This window comes from Zootoca vivipara, chromosome 7 (assembly GCF_965207765.1).
Source record: "Zootoca vivipara chromosome 7, rZooViv2.hap1.1, whole genome shotgun sequence".
Taxonomy (NCBI): domain Eukaryota; kingdom Metazoa; phylum Chordata; class Lepidosauria; order Squamata; family Lacertidae; genus Zootoca; species Zootoca vivipara.
The window spans coordinates 10,477,976-10,493,598 of record NC_142590.1 but is presented as its reverse complement, the minus strand read 5'-3'; the positions used below and the strand labels follow the sequence as shown (position 1 = coordinate 10,493,598).

The 15,623-nt window shown below is 42.1% G+C and overlaps 1 protein-coding gene across 1 annotated transcript; it reads left to right on the top strand.

Moving 5' to 3' along the window:
* Positions 1–73: 73 nt before the first annotated feature.
* On the top strand, positions 74–12,070 carry PTGS2 (prostaglandin-endoperoxide synthase 2). Its single transcript, XM_035123754.3, has 10 exons — positions 74–831; positions 2,972–3,088; positions 3,180–3,323; positions 4,093–4,236; positions 4,964–5,145; positions 5,822–5,905; positions 6,254–6,500; positions 7,304–7,590; positions 7,917–8,064; positions 8,963–12,070. The coding sequence occupies exons 1-10, from the start codon at positions 780–782 to the stop codon at positions 9,364–9,366; spliced, it is 1,809 nt and encodes a 602-aa protein (XP_034979645.1). The 5' UTR covers positions 74–779; the 3' UTR covers positions 9,367–12,070.
* Positions 12,071–15,623: the final 3,553 nt, after the last annotated feature.

Here is a 15,623-nt window from a genome sequence, read left to right as displayed (position 1 = left end):
CCATCCCCACCCCTCCCCACCCCTTCTCTACATAAGTGCCTGGAAACTTCCATTTCACTGTATCTGAAGAAGTGTGCATGCACACGAAAGCTCATACCAAAATAAAAACTTAGTTGGTCTTTAAGGTGCTACTGAAGGAATTTTTTTATTAAACCTAGCAAGAATCGGCATTTGCGGATCTGCTTCTGGCTCTCACTTCATGGCCCCACCTGGCGACTCTTTACGCGCAGGCTCCGCCTCTGAGATCGCTCAGAGAACAGCAGAGCAGAAGGAGACTCTGAATCTCAGGGTCTTGGGTTCGAGTCCCACGTTGGGCAAGAAAAAGTCCTGCCTTGCAGGGAGTGGGGCTAGATGATCCACTTCGCTTCGATTTCAAAGCGGAAGGAAAGGAAGGGGATTTCAAAGCGGAAGGAAAGGAAGGGGATCGCATCGCCCAGCTTTGGGGCGGTGAGAATCCGTGCGAACCTGCGGGGAAAAAGTCAGTGCCAAACGTTGCTTGTATCCGCGCCACCCCCCGTTGCGTCTCCGGGGGCGGATCCTGCTCGCTTCGTGCGCGCAATCGTGAGTCACTCCGGCTGCGCATAAAGGCACCAGGTCCGCGGCACTGCTCCAGACTCGGAGAGCTCTTCAAGAGCACAAGCTGCGGATTCTGAACGGCGCTGGGCAGCTAGTGAAAGCTCCTCCTCGGGAATATCTATTTATATAATAATAATATATTATTATTTATTTTATCATATCTGCGATTTCGGAAGCTGAGCCTGCTATTTTCTGCGCCGAAAATGATTGCACCCTGCGTTGTCTTGTTTTCTATCTTGGCCATCAGCCAAGCAGGTGAGTGTTGCTGATCTTTTTAAAATTAAGTCTTTGCTATCTACAAAAAAATAAAAAATAAAAATCCCGCGCTGTGTTGTGCTGGGATGGCGGGGCCACTTAACTTCAGTGCAAATCTTATAGACTTCCTAGGGTTGCGCGTTGCTTTCTCGTTTTATTCTCTTCCTGGCGCACTTTGGGTTTTTAAAGAAAGGTCCCTGGCTACACTTACCATTCAAAGTGGCGATTAAAAAAACCGAAGACCACCGATGCTGTTTTGTTGCAATATATGCAGGCTTGAACTTTGAAGGAGCCTGGAAATGTTTAAGTAACCCTGAAATGAGAGGTTAACTTGTAAAAGTGCTGACAGTTGAGGGTGTCTCACACAGCGGTCCCCCCAAAAGCATTTTTTGGGTCAGCTTAGGTTAGGGGGAAAATGTCATGTCTTAGTTAGGGCTATAGATAAAAGTATTTAGAGGACTCCTTTTGGACTGTAAGAACATGAATGGTTTTATCCTTGTATCTATGGCTGCATTTTAACTGAATATAATTATTTCTGGCTTTGTCTCCTCGGCAACCTATTTTGTCTGAATTAGGGTTAATTTCCTTTAACAAAAGGCAAATGTAGAGGAAAATGCCACTATTCTGCCTTCTGTGCACTCATTCTGAAAAGATTAATGAAACAGTAATTCAATATTGTGTGTCCCCCCTCCCCCCCCATTCATACCCTTTCTTCTTCCTTGGCAAGGAAAAGTTACATCAAAAGTGTTTGATGCTGGTGCTCAGGACAGCCTTTTTCTGTACGTCATTTGCCTAGCCTGTAAAACGGGGAGAGGCATTGTAACTTCTGTTTTCAAACTAGTGTACCTGTGGGACCCAGGTGGCTCTGTGGGTTAAACCACTGAGCCTAGGGCTTGCTGATCAGAAGGTCAGCGGTTTGAATCCCTGTGGCGGGGTGAGCTCCCGTTGCTCGGTCCCAGCTCCTGCCAACCTAGCAGTTCGAAAGCACGTCAAAATGCAAGTAGATAAATAGGAACTGCTATAGCGGGAAGGTAAACGGCGTTTCCATGTGCTGCTCTGGTTTGCCAGAAGCGGCTTTGTCATGCTGGCCACATGACCTGGAAGCTATACGCTGGCTTCCTCGGCCAATAATGCGAGATGAGCGCGCAACCCCAGAGTCGGTCACGACTGGACCTAATGGTCAGGGGTCCCTGTACCTGTAATCCATGCTGCAGAGTCAAATGTATGTAAATGGTTACTAGTGATTTTCAGAAGCGCATCTTGCTACATATCTTCTTAGGAGATGGTCGGAAACTTTTAGAACCACTGGGGGGGGGCACAGTGGCATAGAGGAAGGAGTAGATATCAATGCTGGTAGCACTCTGAGTCTTTATTAGTAGCTGCTGGTATCATTATATTCACTTGAAAGTGAACTTAAGTTTCTACAAACCTATAAATGTCTAATAAGAGGAGGAAGCCTAATTGGAACTTGTTCACAGATATAGGGGTTGTAGCCATAGAAACACAATATAATGTCATAGATGAAAGCTTTATTATATTTCAGGGATGGTCTGCCTTTGTTCCTGCCAGTGGTACTAATTTCTCCTAGTAAAAGTTGTGCATATTTCAAAAGAAAGACTATTGCCCAAGAATTTAAATATCACGACTAGTGAAATCCATTCTTCAAGGTTCGTATGGAGTAGGCAATCGCCTTCTCCTCCATCTTTGCCTAGAGTGGACTCCCCATCAATTTTGAGAGAAGTTTTTCTCCAGCTGAAAGTTCCTATGAAATGACTCTTTGGTGTTAGTGTGTCTCCAGATGTGGCAGCTACTGCTGCAATCATTTCCCCTGCAACAATACTAGTGGTGATGCTGTAGGCAGCTGCATTTAGAACTATTTTCCAGAATTGGGGTGCTTCCCACCCAAGAAAGTTAGATCTGCCTCCTGCTGCTTCTTCATGCTCCCAACAGCTATACCATAACCTCATGTGCGTGATGCACTAACAAACTAGAAAGGCTGGGTGCATTCTGAGGGTGGATATAATATGATGGTATCAAGTGGCAGTTGGTCTCTAGGGAACTAATTAATTAGCACTGGTCCAAGGGCCTTTATAAGACTCCAGATCTCGCTTTGACAGCACACCTCTCGATTCCCTTTCAGTTAATCCTTGCTGCTCAAATCCATGCCAAAACAGAGGCGTCTGCATGACAGCAGGATTTGACCGCTATGAATGTGACTGTACGCGGACTGGTTATTACGGGGAAAACTGCACGACACGTACGTATTCCAGAAAGTTACGCTTGCACAACTAGCATTTAGGAGCAATTAACAGTTTTTGCTAATGTTCATTGCGCTTCGTTCCTTACAGCGGAATTTTTTACTTGGCTGAAAGTGACGCTGAAACCTGCTCCATCCACAGTCCACTACATGCTCACTCACTTCAAAGCAGTCTGGGATGTAATCAACAACTTCCCTTTCCTCCACAACACCATCATGAGATACGTATTGATGTGTAAGTACAGCATCCATATCTCTTAATGCTACTTTTACAGTGCAGTCCCATATGCATCTACTCAGAAGTAAGTCTTGTTGAGTTCATTGGCACTTGCTCTCAGGTAAATGAGTATTGGACTGGAGGCTTAATCTTGGGGAGAGATCTTTACCCAAGCACTTTGAAATGCTATATGTTGGTTGCAATAGGCCTTGCTGTTTATTTTGGTCTAATGCAGTAACCACATTCTAGACACTTAGCCTTCTAATAAATGGCCTTAGGCAAAGCAATGGCTAATTCAAGCTTCTTCTTTGGGAGCAATCTGCCTCTTTTTGAAGATACGAGCAAAAGTTCAAACCTCTCTTCAAAGTCCATGTATAGCACACATTGAAAATAGGTTTAGCAGTAATGTCCTCTCTATGGGATACTGTAGTTCTGTGACAGGGGTGGGAAATCTCTGTCAAAGAGTTTTGAGCACCCTCGCCAAACTCTAGTTCTTGGGAATCTGAAAGAAACCATTGATGGGCATTTCAAGTGTAAGAATCTTTCAGCGTAGCTGTGACCCAAGAGACAAAAATGCAAAGAGAGTAAAATTGAAAATGGATTTTTACATTCCACGTCACGTCTGAAAATGGACTTTTCAAGGTCACATGCTTACCCCCTGCCCCTGTGGGGCTTAGACTGTGAAATTAGACTATGTGGGAAGTCTTGTTGGGAAAGTTCTCTGTCTCCATACTGTGGTCATTTAGCATGGTCATAATTTTTTCTGGTTCTTTCTCTCCCTTTCCAGCAAGATCCCATTTAATAGAGAGCCCACCAACGTATAACAGCCATTATGGTTACAAAAGCTGGGAAGCTTATTCGAACCTTTCTTACTATACTAGAGCTCTTCCGCCGGTAGACCACAACTGCCCAACCCCTATGGGTGTGAAAGGTAAGAAGGGGGGGGGGGGAATCTGCGCAAGTGAATGTAAGACAAAATGGAATATTCTTCAACCCTGACCTCCTTTCTCAATGCAATGGTTAGTTATGTCCAGTGAATGCCTGAAAATGGCTTAAACATTAGAAAATATGTCTGAAGGAGAAACACAAGATATTGAGTGTGCGTTGCAGCATATATTTTTCCAGTGAAACATTCTGTCTTCCTTTGTCAAAGGAACAGAAAACTTGCTGCGGTTGTAAATCAGCCAACAAGTTGTGTGTATATTGGCAACCAATTGAATAACTAACAGGTTTAAACCAAGACAACTATATTTAACAATCGGACAGGTTCCAAACTGCAAAGAAGCTATCAACATGCATTAAACTGGGGTTTGACATTTTAAAGTCTTCTTGTCAAACTCCTGCAGAACAGAAAGGAAATGGCTGCAGTTATTCAGTCTCTACTTCATGGGTAGGCAAACTAAGGGCCAGGGGCCGGATCCGGCCCAATCGCCTTCTGGGAATCAGCGTGTTTTTACATGATTAGAATGTGTGTTTTTATTTAAAATGCATCTCTGGGTTATTTGTGGGGCATAGGAATTCGTTCATCCCCCCCCATATAATCTGGCCCCCCACAAGGTCTGAGGGACAGTGGACCAACCCCCCGCTGAAAAAGTTTGCTGACCCCTGCTCTAGTCCCTTTGGGTGTCAGAAAAATAAATGATTGCTTTGCATTCCAGGTAAGAAGGAGCTTCCCGATTCCAAGCTCATTGTAGAGAAATTTCTACTGCGGAGAAAATTTATTCCTGACCCACAAGGCACGAATATCATGTTCACGTTCTTTGCCCAGCATTTCACCCACCAGTTCTTCAAGACAGATCATCACAAAGGACCAGCCTTCACCAAAGCTCTTGGACATGGGGTAAGATGGCAAAACTGTGACTTGAACTGATGAGTTATTACAAACAAACCTCTTATCAACTTCTGCGGTGAGAGGGATATCTTGCCACCCACAAAGGAGTTGCATCAATATTGTGATAGGCACACTGTACAGCAAATCTCTCTGGCATAACCACAGAATAGCCTGTTCCCACAATCTTATGTGCCCACTGTGTGGGAGAACCATTTGACTTTATTTGGTCAGTCTCTAAAATACATTGCAATTAGGTTCTCCTCAATTTATGGAAAAATAACTATTGCATCCCTGAGTTTGGGGTGAAAAATGCAGTCGGTGTCCCTGTTTATAAACCGGTTTTGTCTGCAACACAACTTTCTAAGATAACACTTTAAGCAAGGGTGGTGGTGATTTATACTATTGTAATAGTGGTTGTTTACAGGGCTCCTGCTTTTTGAAGTTGTCATTGAGGGAAGCTAGTGCAAAAACCTGAAAGAGCTGCGCTTCCCAAATTTTATCAGTAATGACATTTGAGAAATAACATTGTTTTCCAACACTTTTAATGAGTGGAGAGAACTCTCTCTTCCATTGGAATGTCACTGCAACGTATTATGTTCTGAAACATTTAGAGAGAGAATCTAATTGTTTTCTGTCTCATCTGACAAATTAAACTTAGACTTTGATGTTCCTATTATTTCAACAGGTTGATCTAAATCATATCTATGGAGAAACTTTGGACAGGCAGATGAAACTCAGACTCTTTAAGGACGGGAAGCTGAAATTTCAGGTTAGTTTGGATTCCTTCTGAAATTCCTGCAGTGTGCTGAGAAAATGAGAGCATCACTTGTATTAACAACTTTACCAGGAAGAGAGGAGCTTCAGTGTTTCCTCTGAAGCAGAGAAGGCCCACAGGCATTTCATTAACTGCATCAGACACCCTATTCTTACTAGATAACTATGTGCACCTAGATCAGTGCTACAATTTACAACAAACCTCTGTACTTGAAATCCACTGGAAATTGACAAGTATAAGCATATTATATTTGCACTGGATTTTAGTATTCTTGGCTGAAATCCAGTATGATAGAAGACGCTATGTGTTGCCATGCTCATTTATTTATTTATTTAATTACAGATGATCGATGGTGAGATGTACCCGCCCACAGTGAAAGAAACTCAGGCAGAAATGATCTACCCACCACATGTCCCTGAGCACCTGAAATTTTCTGTAGGGCAAGAGGTCTTTGGTTTGGTTCCGGGGCTGATGATGTACGCCACGTTATGGCTCCGGGAACACAACCGGGTCTGTGACATTCTGAAGGGTGAGCATCCGGAATGGGATGATGAGCAGCTGTTCCAAACTGCACGCCTGATCTTAACAGGTAATTCTTACAAATGCTCACAGTTAACACGCAATTACCCGATGAAATTTTTGCTGCTGCTAGATATGGCGATAGCCATCACCTAAGATGGCTTTAAATGGGTTGCAACAAAATCGCGACGCAACATCATCTGGTGCCTATGTTGTCTAAGCTGAACATCCATGTATAGAGGCAATAGGTTGTATGGATACTGGATGTTGAAGAAGAACCTGAAAGAATGGCTTATTACCCTTTTGCCTTCATTCTGAGCTTCCTATGGGACATTTTGTTGGCCACCGTTGGAAATGTGTTGGCAGTCAAAATGCATTCTTGGTCTGAATAAGGAAGGCCGTTCTTGTATTCTTCAGCATTCAGTATTATTTAGGAAATATAAGGGAACAGGAGGGGCTGTGGTCTAAACCACTGAGCCTCTTCGGCTTGCCGATCGGAAGGTCGGCGGTTCGAATCCCCGCGACAGAGTGAGCTCCTGTTGCTCTGTCCCAGCTCCTGCCAACCTAGCAGTTTGAAAGCACGCCAGTGCAAGTAGAAAAATAGGTACCACTGCAGCAGGAAGGTAAATGGTGTTTCCATGCACTCTATTTTCCGTCACAGTGTTCCTTTGCACCAGAAGCGGTTTAGTCATGCTGGCCACACGACCCAGAAAGCTGTTTGTAGACAAACGCCGGCTCCCTTGGCCTGAAGCGAGATGAGTGCCTCACCCCATAGTCGCCTTTGACTGGACTTAACCATCGAGGAGTGCTTTACCCGCTTATTGTTTAGGAAATGAAAAGACTGACTGACTTTTGTTTTCTGTGGGGAAACAGGAGAGACCATCAAGATTGTGATTGAAGACTACGTTCAGCACCTGAGTGGCTACCACTTCAAGTTGAAGTTTGACCCAGAGCTGCTCTTCAACCAGAGATTCCAGTATCAGAACAGAATAGCGGCAGAATTCAACACCCTTTACCACTGGCACCCTCTCCTCCCTGATACCTTCCAGATTCATGACCAAGAGTACACATACCAGCAATTCATCTATAACAACTCCATCATGTTAGAACATGGTCTTTCCCACATGGTGGAATCCTTCTCTAGGCAAAGGGCTGGAAGGGTAAGAATATATTTTCTACTAAGAAATTGCATAGCCTTCATCTTGAGGCAACAGGGTACACCTGTCCTCCTGTTAAGTCACTCCAATATCTGAAAATGTTTTAAGCACGGGAAGAATGATTAGGGAAAGGGGAAATTTGTGGCACAGTTTTAGACTGCCTGCAGCTCTCTCTGTCGTATTTCAGACAGAAGAGTGAATAGCATGAACAAGTTTCTCACTGTAAATCCAAGAGATGGATAAATGTTTGAGGTCCATCTGATTTCAAAGGGGCTTGAAGTTCTGATCTCCATGTGGTTTCTCATATTACTCCATTTCTTTGATAACAGGTAGCTGGTGGGCGGAACGTCCCTGCTGCGGTGCAGACAGTAGCTAAAGCCTCCATTGATCAAAGCCGGAAGATGAGATACCGCTCCTTGAATGAGTATCGGAAGCACTTCATGCTGAAGCCCTTTCAGTCATTTGAAGAGCTCACAGGTAAGACTTGTTCTCTATGTATAGAAAAACAGAAGCTTCTCTTTTATGGGCAAGGCTGCGCAGCTTAGAGATCAAACCTCTGCTTTGCATGGGGATGTCTCGGGTCCAATTCTTGGCATCAGCACTTAAGGGACTGCGGTTAGCAGATCCAGGATTGTGTAGGCAGCTAAAGGCTAGATGCTCCAATGGGTTGGGTTAGACTAGGTCATAGTTCAGTTCTATGCTTCCTCTCATCCCAAAAGGCCCTCAAGTTGGCGCTCAAATGTTCAAATCCAAATCCAAGATTCAAGCAATATAACCAATAAATGAATTACTCAGTATATCAAGAATATGTTGTTTGAAAAAGGTGTTGAGTTCTTTTAGAAAAGCTCTGCCTTTTATTGGAGATTGGGTAGTTGCAGCTCTGCCAAGATCCCTCACTCTCATTTCAATCTGCAATGAGAGATGTTCAAAAGGAAAACTACATGTTCTAAGGATGAAAAGGAAGAAAACAGACTCCATGGGGGGGGGGGGCTTCTACGTTAGTTTTCATGAAGAAAATTCTGTGTCAGTCAAAGTCCTTGTGAAGATGTCTTACAGAGTTCTTTAATTCGTTCATTCATTCTTCTCTAAGTGCATTGATTTTTTCTCTTTCTCTGCTGATGCAACTTTCTCTCAAATTACAGACTTGGATTTCTCTCTCTCTCTCCCCCTCTCTCCTATTATTTTCTTCTGTATTACTTTCATCACAGCTTTTGCAACAACTAGCAGCCTCTCACTGTCCTCCTGTATAAGGCAATTCCCATTCTCCTTTTCATAATCTTATAGAATGATTACTAAGTGATTTAGAACTGAATACAAAACTGGGGAGGAAAAGGCTGAAGTTTTACAACTATGTTTTTTTGTCTCTCTATTACAGGAGAAAAAGAAATGGCTGCAGAACTTGAAGAACTCTATGGGGATATTGATGCAATGGAGCTCTACCCAGCCCTCCTTGTAGAAAAACCACGTCCTGGAGCCATCTTTGGTGAGACCATGATAGAACTTGGCGCACCGTTCTCCTTGAAAGGTCTCATGGGAAATGTCATCTGCTCACCAGAGTACTGGAAGCCCAGCACCTTTGGAGGCAAAGTTGGCTTTGACATAGTGAACACAGCCTCCATCCAGAACCTTATCTGCAACAATGTGGAGGGCTGTCCTCTCGTGGCTTTCCACGTCATAAACCCAGCAACAGCAGCGACAAATAATGTCAGCACCTCCAGCACAGCAAGAGACGAGATCGGCCGAGCTGTGTTGCTAAAAGAGCGCTCCGCTGAACTATAGGGAACGGCTGTTTGCATATTTATTTATTTATGATATCTATTATATTGTTGTTTTTGTTGTTATTTATAGTTCAGGCAAAACACCATGGATTTTTTTCTGTGCCTTGGCATCTAACCCACGATGCCAGACTTAAAGGGGGAGTTCTACTTAAGATTTGTAGGACTGGATCCCTTGGTTTTTAAGACTATCTTCTGTACCAGAAAGATGTATTCCAAAATGGATCAGGGCATTAGATTTGCTGCTTAAACTTGAACATAAACAATAGTTCTGCCTCTTAAACTTGACAGGTATGATCCTAAATACAAAACCATGTTACGTGCTGTTATCTGAGAGTCTGGAAGTGCTCAATTTTTTTAATAAAAAAACACACAAACACAACAAAGCCAAAAAATCCAGAACAATTCTCGAAATCTGTGCTCATGAAAACTGTCCTTTTACAGAAATCTTTGTACTTTACAAAATGAATGTAGGACAAAAAGAATCCTTATGGTTTAGCCAAAGTTAAGGATTTTTACCCCCTTATAGTGAACTTAATGGGGTCACGAAGAGTCGGACACGACTAAACGACTAAACAACAAACAACAACATAGTGAACTTGGTAGGGTGCACAAACACTTTAACTGAGAGGGAGCACGGATGCAAATTTGGGGGAAAGGAAAATTTATTTTCACTACCTCTCCCATGTGACACAGCAATAGGTTTTGATAACGGACTGATCTTTGTTTTGTGTGTGTCCATAACTGCACTTCCCTTTTATTGCACACATAGTTCCTTCCTCTTCTAAGAGTAAAACCACAACTGTGTAGGACGCAATCCAGTGAAACCATTCACATGTAATTCCCCTTGAAATGTATAGGAGCTTGTAGTCTCTGCAGAATCTCAATTGCTTTTTAATGGAAAGTTTTCCCCTAGCTCTATGTAATAGGGGACTGGAAGATGAAATTTTATTCTTAGGTTTCAATGCTCCAAACAAAGGCTTGGGACTGTAGATTCCTCTTTCATTATAAGTAAAAAGATGTTAAAAAAGAAAAAGAAAAAAGAAAGACCGGTCCTTTCTTTTTACTCCCAAATTAATAGTTTTCAATTATAAAGAGTGGATCCATATCATTTTAATCTCCTTGCAGAGACTCAAAGGCTCTATACAGAACAAGGGTGGACAACCTCTGTTGTAGACTATAACACTATACCCATTCTTTCTGAACCCTAAAGTGCATTCAGGTGTTTGAAACTCCAGCGAGGAGCTGCCTCTTTTGAGACACCTGTGTAATGTAATGGGTGATATACATGTCTCCCATAAGTAAGAATTGGAGTTTCGGATATCATTTAGGACTCAAGTCGATATGACTTGAGATATAGACCAGTACTGTAGGTTCCCAAGCCCCATTTTAACACAGCACTTTATGTATACAAAGGCCATTTCAATTTTTGGATACTGACACTGCATTTCTGTTAATATTATTATGTTTTTTAAAAAAAATTCTATTCCACTTTTCAAGTTGGCTAATAAACACAATTCCTCAAGGAAACCAAATAGGTGCTCCAATTAATAACTTGGGCATTGCCAATTTTACACATTCAATTAGATGATAATTAATGGACTGGTAACTTGGGAAATGCAACCTTATTCTCATAGTGCAGGTATTAAACCTTTCATATTGCTTAAGAAATGCATGTTTAATAGTATGGTTCTGAAGCCCGTACATTACTGGCCTTCTTGGTTGAAAAACCCTCTGTTGTTTGTACTCTGGAAATTGATATAATGATTATCTTTTAAAACCAAAGTGCTAAAGGAAAAAAAAAATCACTGGAAAAGGAAATATTGGTGTAACCCAAGGAAATATGGACAAAAGTCACCAGGAAACTCCTGAAAAAACGCCATGATATCTGTTTGTGTTTTTGTAGCATTCAGTGGGGGTTGCTCGGGAGAACTTCTGGTGGATTCTGCCCACAGATTATAGGGCTAATTGTCCTTTTTGAGAACACACTATTCCATTCCTCTTTGTTCTTTTGATTAGTTCAGGCCTAGATGTTACCTCATCTCTTTCTGATGCCTATCACTTCTCCCTTTTAAGTTATCTTCCTCTTTGAAGTTAGGACACTAGTCCTGCCACTTCCTGAACTTCCCGTTCTCTGTTCTTTCCCCACGAGCTTTTACAACCTACTCAGTGCTTTCTCCTCTTCCATGTCCCTTTTAATTATTAGATTGTGAGCCTGTTTTTTCTTGGAACCTGTCTTTAAAAAGAATAAAAATACATTTTTTGCACATTACTTGCAAGTGCCATGTGTGTGTTCTAAATAGCTGTTGTTCACTGTATGGTGCCATTTTTAATGGAATTATGTCTTCCTCTGCTTTAAGTTCACTGGACATGCATCACACAGCCTCATTTTGTTCCTGTAATATTTCCATTTTTTTAAAAAAAAGAAACAAAAAACCAAAGTATTATTTATTCCAGCCTGCTGGTTTTGGTTGGGTGTTTAGAATGTTGCCAGATTATGCACAGGGAAGAATTTTGTAGTGACCGCAACCCAGATAAAGTTAAGTCACATTTGTGTTGTTGTTAACATCGATGGGATTTAAGCATATTCTCTGGATTGCGGCCTTATTTATTACTATGGTTTTTAAAACTGTTTGGTGTTGTTGTTGTTTTTTAACGTTCCATGGTGTGCAAAGTGTCCTTCTACAAATAAATTATTTGAAAGCTAATTATTTGGTGTCTGCTGCATTTTTTAAAATCCCCGAGTCCTCCTCACAGAGGGCACTTGTTGCTGTGAGATCGTCAGGACTGACCTCACTGTTTGTGTGGGTGGGAGCGATTGGATAGCCACAACAACCCGATTGGTGGTCCCTCGGTTGCTGGACAGATCTGGCCAATGGGGAATTTAGTGTATTAACTGAGGGACCTTTATATACCACAGCACATTGCGTAGAGCTTTCTCTTTCGCTTTGTGCACTTGATCACCTGCCCACCCTCCCTATATTTAGGGTCTTGCTATGACGCCATGGGTCATCTGTCCTTGAGACAGGGGCCCAGTAGGAATTTTCCCATTTGGCTGATTGGCTGGTGCCACTTGGGTTTCGCCTGCCGCGTAGCAAATCATCGCAACTTTGCAAGGTTTGGCGGTTAGGCATTAGTTCAATGGTGGTCTGGAGGGGGTGGGGGTTGGAGCACCTGTCCCCTCCAATGCGCAAAGGTATTCCGTTAAAGGAATCCAGGGATCTGCCATGCTTTTGTTGACCCCTTTCGGGGGGGTAGGACCACGCAAGAGTCTCTGGGAGCATTTGGAGTGAGCTTGAGTGATCCTGGACCATTGCTCCCCCACGATGTTTACCTGTGATGGCGATATGATGGGGCCCAGTCACCAGTGCTGCCCTGCTAAGGTCAGGTGCAGCTAGTCAGGAACCAATGCCTAAACAAACCACTCACTATCTGTAATCAATAATGTTGTGGCCAAAATTATGCCAATAATTTAAAACTAAATTCCGTATCAATCGTATCTTTATTTATTCGGACGCTCCTGGGGAGCTTAACACGCAAAGGAGATCTGCATTCTACACTTTGGTGGTCAGTCCTACTGTCTGATGCATTGTTTCTCAAATGGGCATCACACCTATTGGAATCCTTAAGCTGTTCCTCATTTGTCTCTAGCCAAGGTTTGAAAGTGCTGTGAAACACACCTGGGGGAGCGGGGTAGACACCGTCCAACTTGAACAGGTCTACCATCTCTAGGCTAGGTAGACTTTGAAAAATGCAGTGAAGTGGAGGTCACAAAGAGAAGGATCTGATATCCCACTTTATCACTACCCGAAGGAGTCTCAAAGCGGTTAACATTCTCCTTTCCCTTCCTCCCCCACAACAAACACTCTGTGAGGTGAGTGGGGCTGAGAGACTTCAGAGAAGTGTGACTAGCCCAAGGTTACCCAGCAGCTGCATGTGGAGGAGCAGAGATGTGAACCCGGTTCACCAGATTACGAGTCTACTGCTCTTAACCACTACACCACACCAGGATGGATAAATAAGAAATGGAAAGCTCCAATACAACTGTTTATGGAGAAATAATCATAGAGTTGAAAGGGAACACGAGGATCATCTATTCCAACTTTGGAGTCTGCTTGCTTCGGGTTTATAAGTCATCGTTAACTGGTCCATAAAGAAGGTGTGAGAGGTGAGCACGAGCAGGGCAGGTGGGGGTGGCTGAGGAGGAACCAAGAGGATAGGGAACCTGGTGCCCTCAAGGTGATGCTGAACTACAGTTCCCATCATTCCTGGCCACTTGGCTGTGCTGGAGATTTGGAATCCAGATTCAAACAGGCCAAACCCTATGCCAAAGGATAAATGGACATAAATCTGACATCAGGAATCACAAGACAGAGAAACCAGTAGGAGAACACTTCAATCTCCCAGGGCATTATATACAAGAGCTCAAAGTAGTTGTCTTATTACAAAAGAATTTCAGAAATAGACGGGAAAGAGAAGTTGCTGAATTTCAACTTATTACCAAACTTAAAACCATGGAGAGACTTTGTCTGAATAGAGAAATTGGATTATTATCTCATTATACATGATAAAGCTATTTTTAGCCATTTCACCCCTTGCTTTTTCCTGTAAAACCAATTGCAGTCGTTAACAGTCGTCTACAGGTTTACCATACCTATCAGCCAATCACCCATTCCTCCCACCCTTCTGAGTAATACCCCTCCCCACCCTCTCACTATATATAAGGGTCTGGTGACTTCTGTTTCAGTGTATCTGAAGAAGTGTGCATGCACACGAAAGCTCATACCAACGACAAACTTAGTTGGTCTCTAAGGTGCTACTGGAAGGAATATTTTTTTATTTTGTTTGGTCCACAAAGGCAGAAGATCTGCTGGACCTACTCCAGACACAAAATTAGCACCAAGAGCAGAACTTGTTAATCCTGCAGGGGTAAACAAGGAGTGGGGGTCATTGTGCCACAACTCCTCAGGAATTTATCATTATATTATATTATATTACATTATATTATAGCAATATTTATCATATCATATCATCATATTATATACTAAATATCAGAAGCTGAGTCTTCTACTTTCTCCTCAAAGTTAGGAAATGATTGTGTCCTGCATTGTTCTGTTTTCTCTCTCGGCCGTCAGCCAAGCAGGTGAGCATCGTGGTTCCTTTCCCTCCTTCTCTGTTGACCCATTTAAATTAGTTATAACCACCTACAAAAGCCAGCGCTTTGTTGTGCTGCAGTTGCGTGACCGCTTACTTCAACCTAAGTCCCCCTGAGTGCAACAGGACTTACTTCTGAGTAAGGATGGGATTGGGCTTTTAAAATGCACTCCCAAGATGTTTCTCATTGTAGTCTCTTCCTGGAGTTCCTTGGGTATTTAAGAACGATTTGGGGTTACAACGGATGGTGTTTGGAAATGTTTAAGTAATCCTGAAATAAGAGGTTAACTTCTATTTTTTTTATTGCTCTTTATTGGTTAAAAATTGCATACTTATACGAACATTATATAATATCACTTGGTATCACTTAATAGATAGGAACGAAAGAAAAGTGTATGGAAAAAGAAAATTTGGGGAAACGAAAGAAGAAGTAAAGAAATTACAAAGTAAGAAAAATAACAAAAGGAAAAGGAAAAATTATTTACATAGTAAAAGTATCCACCAGCACCATCCTTTCAATCGTTCTCGTTATACTGTTTGATATATCATTCTTTTTTACACAGATATATATTATATAGTAACACTTCTTTCTCCTTTATATGCATTCATTTGATCCTTTTTCTTTACAAATATCACTCAGTTTCTGCTAGTATGGAATTGTTTGCACAATAAAGTTTTAAATAGTTTTAAATATTGTCCATTCTCTAGATGTTTTCTGTATCATTATTCCTCTGACTGATCCTGTCAGTTTCGCTAATTGTAAATAGTCTAACGAGGATCTGCCAATCTGTAATCTCTGGTATTATTTCATTCTTCCACTTCCTTGCTATTAGGGTTCTAGCTGCTGTTATGCCATACATAAACAATGATCTTATATCTTTTTTTAATTTCTAGTGGTAGTATACCAAGTACAGTAGGAAAATCTCAAGGAGGGGGGGGGATTAAAGGTGATTTTAAATAATTTCTTAAACTCATTCCAGTACTTGCCAACAACTATACAAGTCCATCACATATGATAGTATGACCCCTCCTCTTTTTTTACCTCTCCAACAGGTTGGTGTTTCCCCTTTATACATTTTAGCTAACTTTTTAGGGGTAAGATGCCAT

Bases quoted from the DNA above. Each gene is read 5' to 3' on its own strand.
- PTGS2 (XM_035123754.3), top strand. From the start codon at position 780: ATGATTGCACCCTGCGTTGTCTTGTTTTCTATCTTGGCCATCAGCCAA. The intron at 7,591-7,916 runs GTAAGAATATAT...CTTTGATAACAG, and splicing joins CTAGGCAAAGGGCTGGAAGG to GTAGCTGGTGGGCGGAACGT. The intron at 8,065-8,962 runs GTAAGACTTGTT...TCTCTATTACAG, and splicing joins GTCATTTGAAGAGCTCACAG to GAGAAAAAGAAATGGCTGCA.